Source organism: Amphibalanus amphitrite, unplaced genomic scaffold (genome assembly GCF_019059575.1).
Source record: "Amphibalanus amphitrite isolate SeventyFive unplaced genomic scaffold, NRLGWU_Aamphi_draft 000253F_arrow, whole genome shotgun sequence".
Classification (NCBI taxonomy): domain Eukaryota; kingdom Metazoa; phylum Arthropoda; class Thecostraca; order Balanomorpha; family Balanidae; genus Amphibalanus; species Amphibalanus amphitrite.
This window is the reverse complement of record NW_024881748.1, coordinates 168,926-185,770: the sequence shown is the minus strand read 5'-3', so window position 1 is coordinate 185,770 and position 16,845 is coordinate 168,926. Positions and strand designations below refer to the sequence as shown.

At 48.8% G+C, this 16,845-nt stretch overlaps 1 protein-coding gene across 1 annotated transcript; it reads right to left on the bottom strand.

Annotated features, from left to right (window-relative positions):
• Window positions 1–391: 391 nt before the first annotated feature.
• Window positions 392–16,610, bottom strand: LOC122386485 (delta(24)-sterol reductase-like). Its single transcript, XM_043375725.1, has 9 exons — window positions 16,170–16,610; window positions 7,314–7,469; window positions 6,405–6,510; window positions 5,237–5,355; window positions 4,536–4,808; window positions 2,765–2,905; window positions 2,206–2,403; window positions 1,506–1,684; window positions 392–1,323 (listed from the first exon to the last, which is right to left on the bottom strand). Exons 1-9 carry the CDS (start codon window positions 16,353–16,355, stop codon window positions 1,170–1,172), a joined length of 1,512 nt encoding a protein of 503 aa, XP_043231660.1. The 5' UTR covers window positions 16,356–16,610; the 3' UTR covers window positions 392–1,169.
• Window positions 16,611–16,845: the final 235 nt, after the last annotated feature.

Genomic DNA, 16,845 nt, shown 5'->3' with positions numbered 1-16,845 from the left:
CCGACATTCGCCATGACGTCATCAAGAAGGCTCATTATCAGAAGTTCAGGGTTCATAGGTTCATTATCAGAAGAGGTCAAATCAAATGCAATCGAAAGTTCGAAGGTAATGTATGCATGTGCGCTCGGAAAGCATCGCAATATTTGTTGGGGACCGATCACCGAAACTTTCCCGCCCGGCCCCGCATGGCGAACATAGTTGTTACTCAAACCGATAGGCGCCAGATGGTATGTGATTCTCTTCGACGGTGGACCACTAAATTGCCTAAAGGTAGATAAGCAAATGATATCGCTATTCGCTACATTAGCAGCTTCTCAGGTTACCATGAGGTTACCAACAAGTCGGGTGCAAAATCTTCGCAGATAAAATGCCCGCGGTCTTAGTCAGAAGAAACTTTATTTAAGATTTATTTATGCCTTTATCTCAATAGGGAATCAGGCAAAGACAGCCATGGCAGAATAATAAGAAAACAGAACAACGTTCAGATCAAGACAATAATGTGCCAAGTCCGATCCCTAGCACTACCCTAGTCGTGTTGAATTTAATAGAGTGCAAATAATAAAGGCCCAGCAAATCTGCTGAGTGATTTACGCATCTATATAGGAATTACTCGTAGATTGGTGATGTGAATCGTGACATCTATGAATATCATAAACAAGTGACATCCCTTTATTATCCTAAGAAAAGTACAGTTGTACGATTATTTTGTCACATGCAATACAGAGTTGTGCCCCACATAGCATTCGATTAGTATCAGTGAGGCTGAATCGAAAAGTACATTCCGGACAGTTGTAAAAATATTTACAGCTTACGCTCTTTTTACTTCAACCTTCTGCTTTATCTGGATCGAGCATCCAGTATAGAGCAACACGCTTAGAGCTGGATGCCCATTTAACCAGCAAACACTGACCAATATCACACGCACGGTTACATAACGTGAGACATCACATGTGCTGTCACATGCCGCGCTGGACCTGACACGTGCAGCCTCGTAACGCGCGAGAAATCACACACGCAGCTACATGACGCGCCACAAAACACACGTGTGAGCTGGCGGCTGTGCGGGACAGAAGGACGTTGAGCGTGCGGTGAGCGTCCGTCCTCGGGGTGTGGTGCGCTGCCGCTGGCCGGAGTGCGAGGTCGGAGACCCTCTGTCAGCTGTCGGCCGGTCAGTCGCGGGCCGACCGGTTCACCTTGTCGTAAACCTCCGGGAAGGCGGTCAGACAGTCGAACCGGCGGCGCACCTTGTCGTAGAGACTGTGGTCGAACATGGTGCGGTACTCCTCCCGAGTCATGAACGAGTCGGCGTACATCATCTGGAACCTGGGCACGGACCGCACCGTCCGCCGTCGTCAGTTCACAACGGTCACACAGACCGACCAACGCATACAGTTAATGAGTATCGTTGGTGTGGACAGAATGAGGAACACAAGACGTCTATCTGTCTACATTACAATATCATAACCAGCAGGCACCGAGCCGATTTTACACCCCAGCCTACTCACCCGCCGACAGAGATGACGAACTTCTCGATGCGGCGGCCGGTCTTGACGGCGTCGAAGTTGACGGTGCGCGGCACACCGTAGGCGCCGATGTCGATGTACATCTGCTCCTTCCTGGAGGCTGGCTGGAGGAAGCCCGGGTCGGCCGGCAGCACGAACGGACACAGCCAGAGCGGGTAGATCTGCCGGACAGATGGACGAGTTGTTATGAAAGCAGCCCACGCCCCACGCCTGCCACAGATGGCGCTCTGACGGGTGCCACAGAGGGTGCTGGGCAAGGCACCCCAGAGGGCGCTTGCCCCAGAGGGCGCTGTGCAGGGTACCCCAGAGGCCACGGGCAGGGTGGCCCAGAGGGCGCTGCGAAAGGCACCAAGGAGAGTGATGTCCAGGGCACCACAGAGAGCGCTGTGAATTGGGACCACGGAGAGCGCTGTAAATACAATGCGCCCTAGAGGACGCTGCGAGGCGCGAGCTGAGCCGTGAAGGGGGCGTCAGCTGGTATCATGGGGTGCATTACAGACGGAGTTTTATATTCGTGCTACAGATTAGGCCAAGCTGGGTCAAAATACACACATGTGATACCCCATTACGGTGAAATGTGAATGAACCAGGTCTGTACTTTACAGCTCATAGTGCTTCAAACGATCCTGGGCCAAACCCGTCACACAGCTCCGAAGTCGGATTTGAGATGGTTTCCTCTCACCTCCACCTCCCTGTGGAAGACGTCCAACGAGCTGTCCAGCTGATCGAGCGGCACCAGCATGTCCTGGATGAAGTGGTTCTTCTCGTACAGCTCCTTGATGGTCTGTCCTTGGGTGAGCTTCAGGAGGGAGACCTTGGGCGGTACCATCCAGCCGCAGAGCCAGCGGAACACGGGGTTGTTCCCGAACGGAATAATGTCCTGCGTGTGGTCGGAGAGAGACTTGGTGACGGCGATTCACGGAGCCACAGCGGTAAACAGGCATAGATCGGGAAGCCGAAGCGGCATTTACCGCTGTGGGACACGGGATCTAACTCAGCTGATAAATGCGGTGAGAAAGGTGATATCAAATAAATTCATGAACGTACAAAATACATGTCTAATGAGTGAATTGAGAAGCGCAACTCAGCCTATTCATGTAAATATGATGAAGGTACAGCAATAGTCTTTGTCTACGAAAAAAGTATGAAATTACATCAACTTATATCATCACGTGACCTCACATTCTGACTTCTGAGTCAATAAAGTGCGGTTTCCTTGTCAACACGACGCTCCGTCGCACCTGTATCTCCCAGAAGATGGCGCGCGTGTGCCGATGGTAGTAGTCCCTCAGCGGGATGTACTCGTAGTCCTCACCGCGCTCTAGGAACGTCTGCACGTGCTTGAAGAACCAGGGCTTGTGCCACAGGCCGATTGTGTTCACCTGACGACAGATGGCGTCAATGAGACCCTGCTGAGTGGACCCCGTTGAGTCACCGCCACCTGAGCGCTGACCGACAACATACGTTCTTATCTCGTAAGGACAATATCATCTGTATGCTTTTTGCAGTAACATGATATGCATGTTTCATTATATAAGTCTGCAGATACTGTCTTGATAAGATTCCTAGAGCGCCACTTAATCCAATCATAACCGACAGGGATATCCGTGTCTCGAGGAATGTTGTTTCGCTGAGATATAATAAAATAAAATGTACGTACATTTAAGAATTGCTGATCAGCATATTCAATGTCAAGTGGGTTCATATGGAACATGATGTGTCCTGCGTCGAGAATTAGATCATTTTTGAATGGCACAAAAGGGTTATATGCAGACGTATGTCTGTGATCTATGGCGATCTATCAAAATCGTAAATCTATCACAATCGCACTCGCACAATTGCCGGTTTGCCGGGATACCGCGCCAGCCAGGTCTCCCGGTCGGGTCACGGTCGTCCCGTCGTTTGGTTGCTAGGCAGCCAGCGTCCAACGGAGAGCAGGGGAGAGCCGCGACTCGTATCGACCCAACAGGCCGGCCGGCCGGCGACAGAGCGGCTGGCTGACTTCAGCCGCGGCTGCAGGGTGGGCGGTGGGCGGCCACCGGCGCGGCCGGCTCTAACCAGGTGGGGTGGCGGGGCTCGACCGCACGGTGGGACATAGGACAAAGATATAGGCTACCGAGTGCCACGGCAGGGCATTGTTCAGAGGAGATACCACCGATGACCAAGCAAAGCTGTCAATTTAGGGCGCCGAAGCTAACCGCTTCACTAACTTGATGGGCGTTTACATGGAATGCCTTGTGCGTTGACACAAGAATGCTTGCAGCACATGGGGATCGCCTTTTCTTTCGCTGCACCGCAGAAAGCCTGCGATAAACATGGTGGATGCTAAGTCAGCGTTTTACTGTACATACCCAGCGTCCCAGGGAGCATCAGTTGCGGAACACTACGGTAACACAGCAACCAGAGTCAGCATTCTGAGCAGAGGCGGGCCCGCCACAAACTAGGGAGAAACGAGCATGATGACAAACGGGCTTCGCGAGACCGGCAGACGAACAAAACTCCAAAGCTTGCAAACTCCCGGCAGACGAAAACGTCTCAGTTTGTGGCGCTGAGCTACATACGTAGCTGCGCTGTCTGCAAGGAATAGGTGCGGACAGACGGCTGTTTTTTTAGTACACGTATGGTGTTGGCTCAGCTAAATTTGCAAGCTTGATGAAGCACCAGCTCTGCGCGGTCAAAACAGTTCAGGAAAGCACTGACATCGGAGAGCAGCTCGGAACGGAGAGACTGCTATATTATGGCCGTCTGTCGACTGTGTTCTGAGCGGGCCGGCCAGCGTTTGTGTGACTGTGTGGGGGAGGGACAGGGCATGGAGCTCCGTGTAGGACAATAATCGAAGTGAGCCATATGGACATCCACCTTTTTCTTACTTTTACACGTGTATTGAAATCATCCACTATTAGTCACGGCTTCTCGATCACCAGGCATTTACGAAACAAACATGATATAAGGTAGGTATGCCGTGACTAAAACCTCTCCAGCCACCCAAGCTCCCAGTGACCGGTCACTGACCTTGTGCGGCTCAGCGGCGGGCTCGGCGTGACCGACCAGGTCGCCGGTCATGACGACGGCCCGGTCGCGGTCGAAGACGAGCGTCTCGACGAACTGGTGCGGCCCTCCGCTGACCTCTGTCAGCAGCCGGCTGAGCTGGGAGCGATCGTGCACGGGCCGGTACTGGAGCCGCACGTACGGCCGCGCCGGCACGATACGCACCTGGACGGCCGTCAGAAAGCCGAGGGTGCCGTACGACCAGAACACGGCGTGGAACAGGTCGGCGTTCTCCTCCTGAGGGCACCGGCCGGTGACATGACACGACCGGTCAGCCGCACTGCCCGAGCGTATATCAGACACACGTGCAACGTGCATACGCAGATCCGTGGGATTGCGACTGTGCAACGGTTTTTACTATCTGATGACTTGTTGTTTTAGCCTATATCACAATGTCATAGTATATAATATACGAGTATTCCACAAAACCGATGAGCTGTCTCGATGAAAAAGTTGTATTTGCTTACACAGACACTAAGCAAGCAAACCATTTTTGGGGCTTCAGCTTTCCGGTGGATAACGTTTACCAATTTGGTAGTGAAATAGATATAAATATTAAACATCCGAGAAAACAAGGAATTGGATGACGGAAAGGTAGGGCTAGTGAGCACATAAAAGAGGAACACTGGGGACCGAGGTATGCAGTCATTAGCGACGCCACTGACCCGGGAGCAGGTGACCACGGAGCCGTCTGAGAGCACCAGCTCCAGCTCCAGACAGATGTGCTGGAACAGTCCGAACCGGTGCGAGGACGACTCGACACCGGTGCCCATCACCAGACCACCTGCAACGCGAGAGCCGTGTACTCGGCGACAGCACAAACACTCACCGATACCATCGGTACAATGGGGGCTGGCCGGCGCGGCGTTGGGTCCGCATTCCGGCCGCACATGACTCGCCGTGCATCGGAGCTCATCCCATGTAGAAACGGCAGGGTGATATAAGAGCAGCTCATCCGACGGACTGGCCGCCGGCCTCCATATAACGTCATAAGTCATAAATGGCACTCTCGACACAGACCAAATATTTAATTCTTTCCATCACTAACCTCTCCTTTCTTGAAAGTGCGACTTTTTGATAATCATAATTCATACATAAGCAGGTTTCGGATTAGTGGCTTGGACCATGGTTCTGAACTTCCGAATAGTAAGTAATGCCGCTGTTGTTGCCCTGTCGCCAGCGGTCGTCGCGGTATCACGCGCCCTCTCAGGTCTGGTGCATGTGTGCAGTGGCTGTAGATGACCTATGACCGGGTGTCGCTCGGCCGGTGCCACTGTTCCCGGTCGGGCACACCGGTGCGCCGGGGACAGGTGTCGGCGGCCGTCCGCGGGACAGAGAGCGGTCGAGGACGGCCGACCCGCGGGGTGTGATGACAATCACCTCAGGTCGGCTGCCCGACACGACGGTGTGTCATGACCGGCTTCTGAGGTCTGCTGTCCCATCGTCCGTGCGTCCGCGAGAGTCATCACAGTAGTAAACGTCAGGTCGGTCGTCCCACAGGGTCGGCTGTCTGTCCGTGTGGTAGATGTCCTCCTGACCAGCTTACCGTCAGTTATCGCTCTAGTGAGACCAACCAGGGAAGTACCCCACCAGTGAACACCATGTAGCTTATACCGGGGCTTCTCGTCAAATCAAACAGGAGCTCACTGTTATGACGTGAGGCATGCAAGCAATGTGGCGGAAGTAGCTGTCGGATTACTACAAAGAATGTGAATGCTGTGTATGAATAATGCGCGTTTGACGGTTACGGATGACATTCCGGATCTGTAAGGCGTATGTCAGCTGAATAGGCTCGTTTTGGGGACGACTGCAGTGCGCAGGCCGGCCACGTACCGACAGTGAGGTCATCCATCTCCGGGATGATGGGCAGCGTCCACCCGAGCGGGTTCAGCGTGGCCGTCAGCTGTCCCATTGTGACCATCGGCTCCAGCCTCACCACCTGCAGCGGGACGCACAGGGTCACAACGTCACCGAGACGGAGGAACGGAGAGAGAGACATGGTTACAGGAACACCGGAAGCACGGGGTCACACGGTTACAGGAGCGGAGGAACGAGCAGGGTCACAGGAGGTCAAAAAGCGGAGGAACCCAAAAGGCCACACACATAGAGGAACGGTTAAGGTCACACACGTCAAGGTTACCGCGTCAATCACTGTGTTAAAAACCGTCCCCGTCCCGTTTATCGATCACTTCGGTCTCGACTCATAGTCATTGCATTTAGTTAGGGTTAGGGCCGGAGCAACTTGACTTCTACAGGATCGTAAAGTTGACATTCACCTGCAGTCAGTTTTTATTATCTCAAGAATGAGGTATGTGTAGAGCTACGCCAATGTAGCTAGTTCCGATGACGCCGCGTCCGTTGGTGTTTCGTTTTTGTTCCGCGTCCCGACTACCGTCCACGCCGATCGAGTGCAGCGCTGCAGTGTCACGCGTCTCGAGCTCGCACCTCCGATAAGACAGGCGGCGCGTCCCAGGTGGCCAGATTTTCCGGCTCACCGTGCGATACGACACACCCATTTTCAAATGTTTTACACGATAGTATACATAAATAGTGATATCTGTCTCCAAGTATTCCCAAGTGCACGTGCTTCCTAACAGAGCTGCCTATTATCTTCCCCGTCTCCGATTTGAGCGAGGTAGCATGACAACAGCGTGTGGCGGTCACGGGCGGTGACCGATAGTGACACCAACTGACGCGGTGTGTACACGAACAGAGGGGACCTCGGCTGATCTGGACACCCACCTGTCGCTCTGTGTCGATGTCGAGAATGTCCACGAGGTTGACGTCGATCTTGTGGAACGTCTTCTTGTACTTGGGCTGGCGGAACGAGATGGTCTGCCAGCCGGGCCGGGCTGTGCACATGGGCGCGCGCATTCCCTGCGCTCGCCATCGCTTCACCTATACGAACAGACGGTTACACCGTTCACAGTTAGGTACACGGTAGCACGGTTACACGCGGTCCCTGGAAGCCCATCGCACACCTAAAGACGGTCGCAGGTGTCACATATGGTCACTGCAGGGCTCCTCATGGCCCACCTGACATCTTATAGAGACGGTCACAGCTGCGGCAATGACGGACTGTCCCTGTGCGGCCCATATAGGCAGCCAGATCTGGCAACAGGACAGCCACGACCGTCATCGGTCCATATAGCGATTACGGATTGTCCATGGGAAAATAGATGAGGTTTAACAATTAACGACATAAAAACATGCATGGAGTTTCCCTCCTCATATTATAAGGCGTCTGTACCTTGGGTTTGACGTTTTCAGTTGTTACTGATGTATGTCCATTCAACGTCTTTCTTTTGCAATAGCAGGTTTTTTCTAGCCCTGATCATGTGTGTACTTCCTATTATAGTAGAGCATATGGCCCCAGACACGTTTGAACAATTCGAATTATGTATAAGTCTTGGCGGGAACATCTGCCTGAGCATTTACTTATCAATAAATCCGTCTACACAGTTACACCCATTTTTTTCTATTATTGTACATTTTAGTAAGAACTGCAGATAATATATCATCATTCCTATTAGGTACCAAAACCCAGTGTGTTCCCTGTAAAAAAGCCAGCATAATGTTATAGTGCCCATCCGAGCCCCATCCGATCTTCGCGCCGAGCTTAGCCGCGCTTATATCCTCTTCCAAAGTGTCTAAGCCCGAAGTGAGAAAGATTAGGGTAGTGTGGGGTAATTTGAACATATTTTTACGTCTTCTCCGTTGTACCAAATTCCAGCTCAACCCTGGATGAAGAAAAACTGCTTCAGTAGCGCAAGTGTCACTTGCTTTCACCTTGCAAGCCCCATTTTTGGACGATCCGAGCATACCTTGAATAGCATAGCCTCACTTCTCCACCAAGTCACGGTGTGTTCAAATTGCCCCACCGTGGGGTAATTTGAACATACTGCCTTTACCTGTCATAAAAACGATAGTCTCGCCAGCACCGATGTTGTTTGACCCATAAACAAATAGGCAGAACAATTCTAAACATACCTTCACTTGAAAAATCAACCCAACAACAAAAATAACAGTTGCAGAGTATCAATATCTGCACGCTGCACACCGGTCAGTTGACAGAATTCGCCTCTCTTCAATTAACAGAACGTCTATCATTTTTGTTTGATAAAAGCTCTCTCAACCTTACTACATCTGTTATAGTGGTGCCAATCGAAGCCTGGACATTTGGAGTTCTGAGTTTGTCCAATGTCCGATTCGGAATTGGTTGGACAAAGGTCCAGGACTGGACAACATTGGACAATGGCTTGCTACACTTCAGCGCTTTTTATAAAGTAATAATCGTGCATAGCATTCATTGGCGAATGGAAAGCTTGTTAAGCTCTAAATTTAATGAACACTTTTCGGCTGGTAAAATTACATTATAAGCAATCTAAATGACAGTTTTGAGTGTTGATGAATGCGTAATTTTCGGACATATTTGGACAAATGGCTGACTAAATTTTTTGAACGGAAATCAACGAAAATGCCGGACATTAGACGGATATTATTAGACGTAAATTTTATAAAACTGGCATCACTAATCTGCTAATGCTTTGGGTCGAAAATATTGGCAAAAAAACCTTAGAGCGTTGTTATTTCGGAGTTATCCCTGCCTTCATTGAAATTATCACACTATGTTCAAATTATCCCACGCTTAAAGTTATTTTGCCATATTTAAAAACAGGTTTCAAAAGCAATTTTTTTTTGATTGAAGGCACTGATAAGGTCATTGTACAACAAAAGCCTTTGCGAGGGGCTAGCAATGCAAGATTTTGCGCTGCAATGAAGTTGCAATGACGTGTTTTTATGCGTTTTTACTTGCGAAATTGATTTTTACAGTGTGCGTCAACATCTACATTCCCTGAAATTTTAAACCCCGTTCATATGATAGCCTTTTAAGTTGCGATAATTTCCCTCATTGGTCTTATTGCCATGCCACTTATGGATTTTCCGTAATTTTGTGTTTTTCACACTATATTCAAATTGCCCCACGTGTTCAAATTACCCCACCCTACCCTATTTGATTTTATGGGTAGTTCGAATGGAAGGGCACCGAAAACCGCATTCACTATTAACTTCATACATTTCGGAAGTTCTTGAATTCGGTATTCAAGTTGTTACCTTTGCAAATTGCGATTAGCTTGTTATATAAGCTGGCCGTGAACGGCAAAAGCAAAAAAAATTGGTATGCCTGTTATGCGTCGTGCACGTATGGCAGGAAAACTCTTTGAACTTCGACGTGGAGATAGGATGATGAAAATGGGATAGAGTAAGGCGAGGAGGGAAAGCGGAGAGTAACAGAGGAGCGAGAGGTCAGAAAAATACGCTGTATTGTCAAGCCGACGTCTCAAAGCTGTTTCCCACGATGCGAAACGACGAAATGCACGGTACTCTCTCGAGTACCGTTTCACACGTTTCGCCAATCTCAGAAAATGTTTGAGTCCTTCAATTCTTTGTTGGTAAGTTTTTTTTCCTGTTGTGAATAAGTGCCACAAAAAAGTGTCACCATGCCACCGATGAGAGGGCTGACCCCCCTCCCCTCCCCCAACACACAGCGCGGAATGTCGAACTGCCCGTACTCCGCGCCAGTGCTAATCGTGTGAGTATGGTTTTCTCCGTCGTCTCTCGCTAAAAGAGCCTTTCGCCGCGACGTTAAGGCGATATGTAAGTGCACCTTCATCCTGATTAGGCATGTTTAGGTTGTCATCCACATGCTCTCATAAGTCATAATGACGTTTATTAATGTAAAGTGTAGAACGTAATGTAAAGTGCATAGAGATATTCGTAAGTGTAGAACATAAATGTAGGTACAGTAGCACTGCATGCGTACACAGATGTGCTTCGGATTTAACCAGTTGTATCTCTCTACTCAATTCTTCAGGCCAATTGCCAAATGAGGACGGGATTGCTCACGTTTCGTCAACTCGATGTTGATCAAACAAGGATCAAGCCTTAGTAACTCCAAAATCATCAAATACTATCGGCAGATAGTAGACGATATCAGCAAACGGTACCTGTCAGTCAGAGATAGGAGCCCAAGTGGCAAGGCCGGCAGCGTGGTCTGCTTGTCTGTCTGTCTGTCACCCCCGTGGGAGTCGGCGCAGCTGGTGGCCGCAGTTTGAAGTGGACACGGTGTATGGCCCGTGACGTTATCGTTTTGAACCTGACCGCACCAGCCCCGGACTGACGTCATTACAAACTGAAACATTCAGCGGAACAGGATGCCAAGAGGAGAGTGATAAAGCCACAGAGAACCAGCCAGCCGCCGTTCTTTGACAGAGCTCTCTTCTAACCCATTCAGCATCGCATAGCCCACACCGACCCGCCGAGCAAGAATGTCTGTTAGTGTGGCAAGTCGCGGGATTGCGGATGATGACAGTGCGATCTTCGAACAAGTTATTCGAAACATTACCAATAAGCTTAACCCGCGCCGGGCCGGTGCTCTGAAATTCCGCGCCGGGCCGCGGGGGGGTGTTTGAACACCCCCCCTTCTAACTCGGCTCCTGGGCAACGTAGCGACACGCGGTAAGCGGCAATCGAAAGAACGTCAAAAATAAGGACGAAAACACTTCGGTCATTTTTTGGGTCAGGTCAAAGGTCAGGTCACCAGAGGTCACCAAAGGTAAAATGTTGACTATTTCAACATTTTGGAAACTGCCAACGGCTATCTCGGGAACCGATAGAGCTACAGCGCCGCAAAAAAGCGCATTCGATAGCCCTTTTACAGACCTTTCTGAGTAATGTTCTCAGATTTGACCTCAGGTCAACGGTTTAGCCTCCAGAGGGCAAAAACACCAAAAATAGCCGTTTTTACGAAAAACGTTTTTTCGGCAATAACTTTTGACGCAAAAGAGCTATGACATTAATTTTGCCAGCATCGTGTTCCTCTCGTCGAGACGCGTCGAATGAACCATAATATGACCTTGAAAGGTCAACTTTAAAATTTGACCTCAGGTCAAGGTCATGACCTGACCGGAAAAGGTCATGTTGCATATCAGTCGATCCGCAACGTCGAGCCGAACACATCTATGGCGTTTTCAGCGCTCTAGCACGCCTCTATCAGAAGTTATCATCGAAAAACTGTTAGATTCTGTTCGTGACCTGAGATGACCTCGGGGACATAACGAGGGGTCACAGTTGCCATTTTCTGGTTCAGTTTGTCTATTTTACCTACATCTCGATGTTTGAGAGTGTCTAGAATAGCGTTCGTGCAAAACAGGCGCTTTTCTATTTTCTCCCATTGACCGCAAAATTGACCTGACCTTAGGTCACCGATATCAAAATTCCGAGATATACATTTCATAGATAGTGTTACTCTAATCAATCGCTGAAAGTTTCAAGGCAATCGTTCAGTCGATGTAGCTATGACGAGCATTCTTATTTTTTCTGAGGTGAGGTCACTTGGCGTGACCTGGTGACCTGACCTAAGGTGACCTGGGTCTGAAATTTTCACAACATGTGCGGAAAAGATGCACGAACAGGTGTGCCAAAAACGGCGGCGCTCCGCGCCGCCGTTTTTGAGATATCTGCGAAAAACCGCAAGGGGGGTGTTCAAACACCCCCCCGGCCCGGCGCGGGTTAAAATTGACTATCTGTTTCGATATTGGGAAAAGCAGCCTTTCTTTGCTTATATGCTTTCGTGGCGGTAAGATTTAGACAGTACAAATGATCATGAATCATGGTGCTCAAGCTCATTGACTCATGCTTTATTAACGGCCTCAACATTTCAATATTTGTTTTAGTTTATCAGCTTTGCGCCTATCGATGCACATTTCATAAAATTGGTTATTGAATGAGATACGTACCTATGGATAATGAACATGAAACCGTAAAAAGTTTCTTTTATTTCATGAACGTCGTTGTCGTGATAGGCAACATTTTAACAAATTTCAATAGGGTAATGTGCGTGTTGGTTTCCTTCTCGGTAAAAGTATCATCAAAATATGGATTGAGTGTAGGTAGTACCCAAGATTACTTTGTTAATGCCTACCTACATTATCAAATATACCTATCATTTAATTGACACTGCATTCGTAAAGCCGTTCTCGATTAATTATTCCAAATGACTGTGAAAATTATAATAGGGATTTAAAATATAGCTAGCAGTAAATATCGCCGACGCATTTAAGATTATCTGGTTCATAGTTCAAGTGCAGCTTGCTAGTATAATGGATGTAAAAGAATCGGCGACTAAGTTATCACCTAAATCAGTGAGAGCCTAAGCACTTATCTCCGCACTCAAGGGTCGCACATGGTGTCGGTGTTAAAATGCAGCCCCGATGAAGCTCCCATATACATTATACATCCTTGTTGTGACGGCTGCCCGTATTTCGGTTACGTGGGTACCCGGATGGGCCGCTCGAGCGCCAGCTGATGGGGCCACTGCAGGGGACCGGTCACGCTGTGGCCCATGCGGTGCGCGCGCGGACTTTGAGACGGCGTCGGCCGACGGCGGCCCCCGCTGGCCGCGGAGGTCGGGGAGGGTGCCCGCCCCGTGTGAGGTTGACGCCGACGGGTCGACCGGTTCGGATCTGATTGTGAGTCATTCCGCTAATCAGGAGCAATGTTTGAAATGAGACAGATTAGCAGCGAGCTTACGATTGTCAATATTGAGGCTCTTAACCAGAACAATTTCAGTAGGTAAGTAGCAGTAAGTCATTTTGGATCAACTGCTTTCCGTAATTTTTTTTGCGCTCCTCTAGGTAAACAGAACATCTGTTAATATTTGGGACTATATTTTTCACAACTTATTTCCCTCAGTTATAAGCTATTGCCATGTACGAATTTTGAGTCAGTCAGCATCAGCAGGTCAACATATCTATTTGTTGGCATTATTGGCTTTATTCATAAGTTAAATTGTCACGCGGCCCAATTGAATTGAAGGTAATTAGTTGCCAAATGCAACTGGCATTGTTGTTTGTTCTCCAGAAACCTCTATGTAACATTCATGCATAAAGTCAATGTCATGTTGGGCCCGTACTTGAAAGGAGCTGTTTATTTGAATCCTTCGAAATGGATCTTTCCATTGGATGGTTGGATGCGTAGGAAATGACATCAAATAGGTAGTCACCTGCCTATTTAGTAGCTATTGCTGCAGCTAATCTACCTATTAGGTACCTAGTAATTGTCGCTTTTAGGATCGCATCAATTAAGATAAACAATGCATACGATGAAAAATGTGTTCTCGTCATGATTATTTAAATCATGAACAAAATTAAGCTCACTGTAGTAAAAAGGACATGAAAATAGAAAAATGGTTATAGAGGTTATGTATTAATTTCCGTAACTTTTTAGACTTTTGCGCATCAGGACTTACTTGTCGCTTCCCATGTTTGCATACGATTTCACAATAACTAGTAAAAAACGAATAGTTGCTCAGTATGAGTCAGTACCCTTTCAAATCCAGCATCGACGAGATCGCTCGACGAGAAGAAATTAGAAAGTTCTAAAGTTTCATCAAAATAGGTCAAAGAAGAAAAAAGTTATAGCATTTTTAGTGATGAGGTGTAAGACACATTTTTTTTTCGAAAAATTTTCTTCCAGGACCCCCAATTGTGAACTTTTTTTACTTTTCATAGTCAGTCTGAAAGTTCACGATGAAAGCAATCGAATGGCGTTTGTCTCATCAAGATCGGACGTTTAGTTTTCGAGATATCAAGGGGGGGCTGAATCGCCCCCCCCCCCCCCACCAGTTAACGTAGTCCAGAAAGCCCACCAGTAATAGGGTTAAGAGTTTTCGCCTTCTGGGGGCTAAATAGTTGATCTTATGTCAAATCTTAGAGGGTACTCCAGGAGCGTCAATAGATCTATCGAATACGCTTTTCTGCAGCACTGTATCTCTATTGACTCTGAGCTAACCCGCGCCCTGGTGGGGTCTGTTTATAACGCGACCTGGTGGGGGGGGGGGCTATTTTTTGCCCCCCCCCTCGTATCTCCGAAACTACTGGACGGATCCGCAAAATTCAAACGGCGTTCGAAAGGCCTGTCAAATTTGTTGAGGGAAACCAAATTTCATTGACCTCGGGGTCACCGATGACGTCACAGGTCAGGTCAAAGATGAAATGTTTCACCGTTCACGGGTCATCTAGGGAATGCGCTATAACACCGAAGAAAACGCATTTTGTCGAGAATCAGCGATAGGGCGTCAGTTGCCTAGTACATATATTGCTATAAGAGGTCACTGACATTACCAGGTCAGGTCACAGGTCAGGTCACCAAGGGTCACAGGTCAGGTCACATGAACCTAACTTTAGGTACTAAGGTTGTGCGATGCATGTTTTATGGCCAATTTTTCATTTCCAACTCAATGGTGTTGGTTATAAGACTATCAGGTACGGCTTAGGTCACTTTCTGGTGGAGGTCAGGTCAAGGTCAGGTCAAAAAAGGTCAAATTTCAAAGTTGATATTTTGCATAAAATGGGTATTGATTCGATGCAGCTCGTCACGGGGAGTCTAATGGTGGTCTTTGTTTTGCGCTACGAGGTCTAGAATTGCAAAAAATTGAGTTTGAAAATTTGACGTCATCAATTTTGAACAGTTTTTTCGCTGTAACTTGGCCAAAAAAAGAGGTATCGATCTCAAATTTGGTATGTAGATAGAAGGCAGTAAGTACTATCACATATATTCCGGTTTTTTCGAAATTCAAAAAACTTTTTGGATTTTTCGGCTATTATAATCAAAAAATCTATTTTTTGATTTTTTGGGGTCAAAATCCAAAAATTTTAAAAATCCGAGATAGCAGTTTTGTAGCCCTGTCAATTCTACAGCTTTTATGTCTTTATCGTTTTTCTGTATTTGCAAAGCTTAAGGCCTGACAGCTCTTCCCGCGAAACCCTTTTTTGGGTCGAAAACGGCAGAACATGACGTCACTCTGACGTCATTTCCGGCCAACCTATCATAGCCTTTGGAAAAATTTTTGGTCACAATGTGTAAAATTGATGTCCGGGAGGGTACTGAGAGTTTGGTGACGATCGGCGCAGCGGTTCTGGAGATATATCGAAAAGTCTGGAGGGGGGGCAAAAAATAGCCCCCCCCCCCACCAGGGCGCGGGCTAATGTGCAGATTTGTCAAAACGTGTTGAAAAGGACAAAATTTGAACTTTGATGACCCCTGGTGACCTCACATTTAACCTGACCTAAAAAATGACTGAAGTACTATCATCATTATTTAGTACGCTCTTTCGAATGCCGCTTAACGCGTCGCTATAGGTACGTCGCCCAGGGGCCGAATTAGACGGGGGACGGAAAACGCCTTCCCCCACCCGAGGAAAACTCAGACCTTCAGCATGGTGATTGGTGCGGGCTAAATGCATGTTCTTTTAGTAATAGCTCGAACAACTCAGGCATATCGTACTTGCTGATTTCACCTAACATGCATTTTGAGCTTAGTTCCATGCTCAGCGAATTATGCACTCCGTTCACGACTCGCATGTAAACCACTTGATTGCTCCTGCTTGAAGAGAGGTAACATTGATCTGGATGGACGCGTTCAACCGGGCAGCCTCCTGGTCGCAGTCCGACACCCCAGCTCCCAGCTCTCGGTGTCGGGAGTCCCGGGGCGTGATGGCCCATCCCGCACGGACCGTGTCAGCCGCTGACTGCTCACCTGCACCTGAATGCTGTGCACCTTGCCAACGTGGTTTTTCGGCGCGCTCGACAGCCGGAAGATGAGCCAGTTGCGCGCGTACATCCAGGCATCATAGAGTACCGAGACGGGCAGCAGGAAGAGGCAGACGAACACCCAGCGGTAGTTGATGATGACGTGCTCCAGCACGCCGGCGGCGGAGATCATGGCTGGCGGCTGGCGGTGGCGGCCGGCGCGGCGGCTGGTCACCGGCGGCGGCGGCGCGGCGGCGACTGAAGAACCGCCCGTGCTGTCGGCGGGAGGCGCGCGCACCGTACCAGCGACGGCCGTCCAGATAAGATCGATGGACGCGAGGGGGCTGACTGGGGTCGGTCCGCTGAGGCAGACGTCTCCCAGACAGATGGACGATCCAGGTGGCCACCGCGGTCAATGTCAGGGTCCACAAATCTACGCACGGGACCCAGACACAGTGGTTTGCTGCGGAAGCAATCGATTCTTGACGCCTACAACAGTTTAAGCACCATCTCGTACTGGAAACTAGACGTGTGTAAAACTAGCAATTTTTTATCTTCAGCAAACCTATCGGTCTTCTGCATTCGGCGCGGGTCGGAGGTGGACGTTTTTGGTCCCCCACCCTCCGCCCCCGTCTAACTCCATAAATAAGGCACCTATACGAAAACAAAGGCGTTATCAAGCG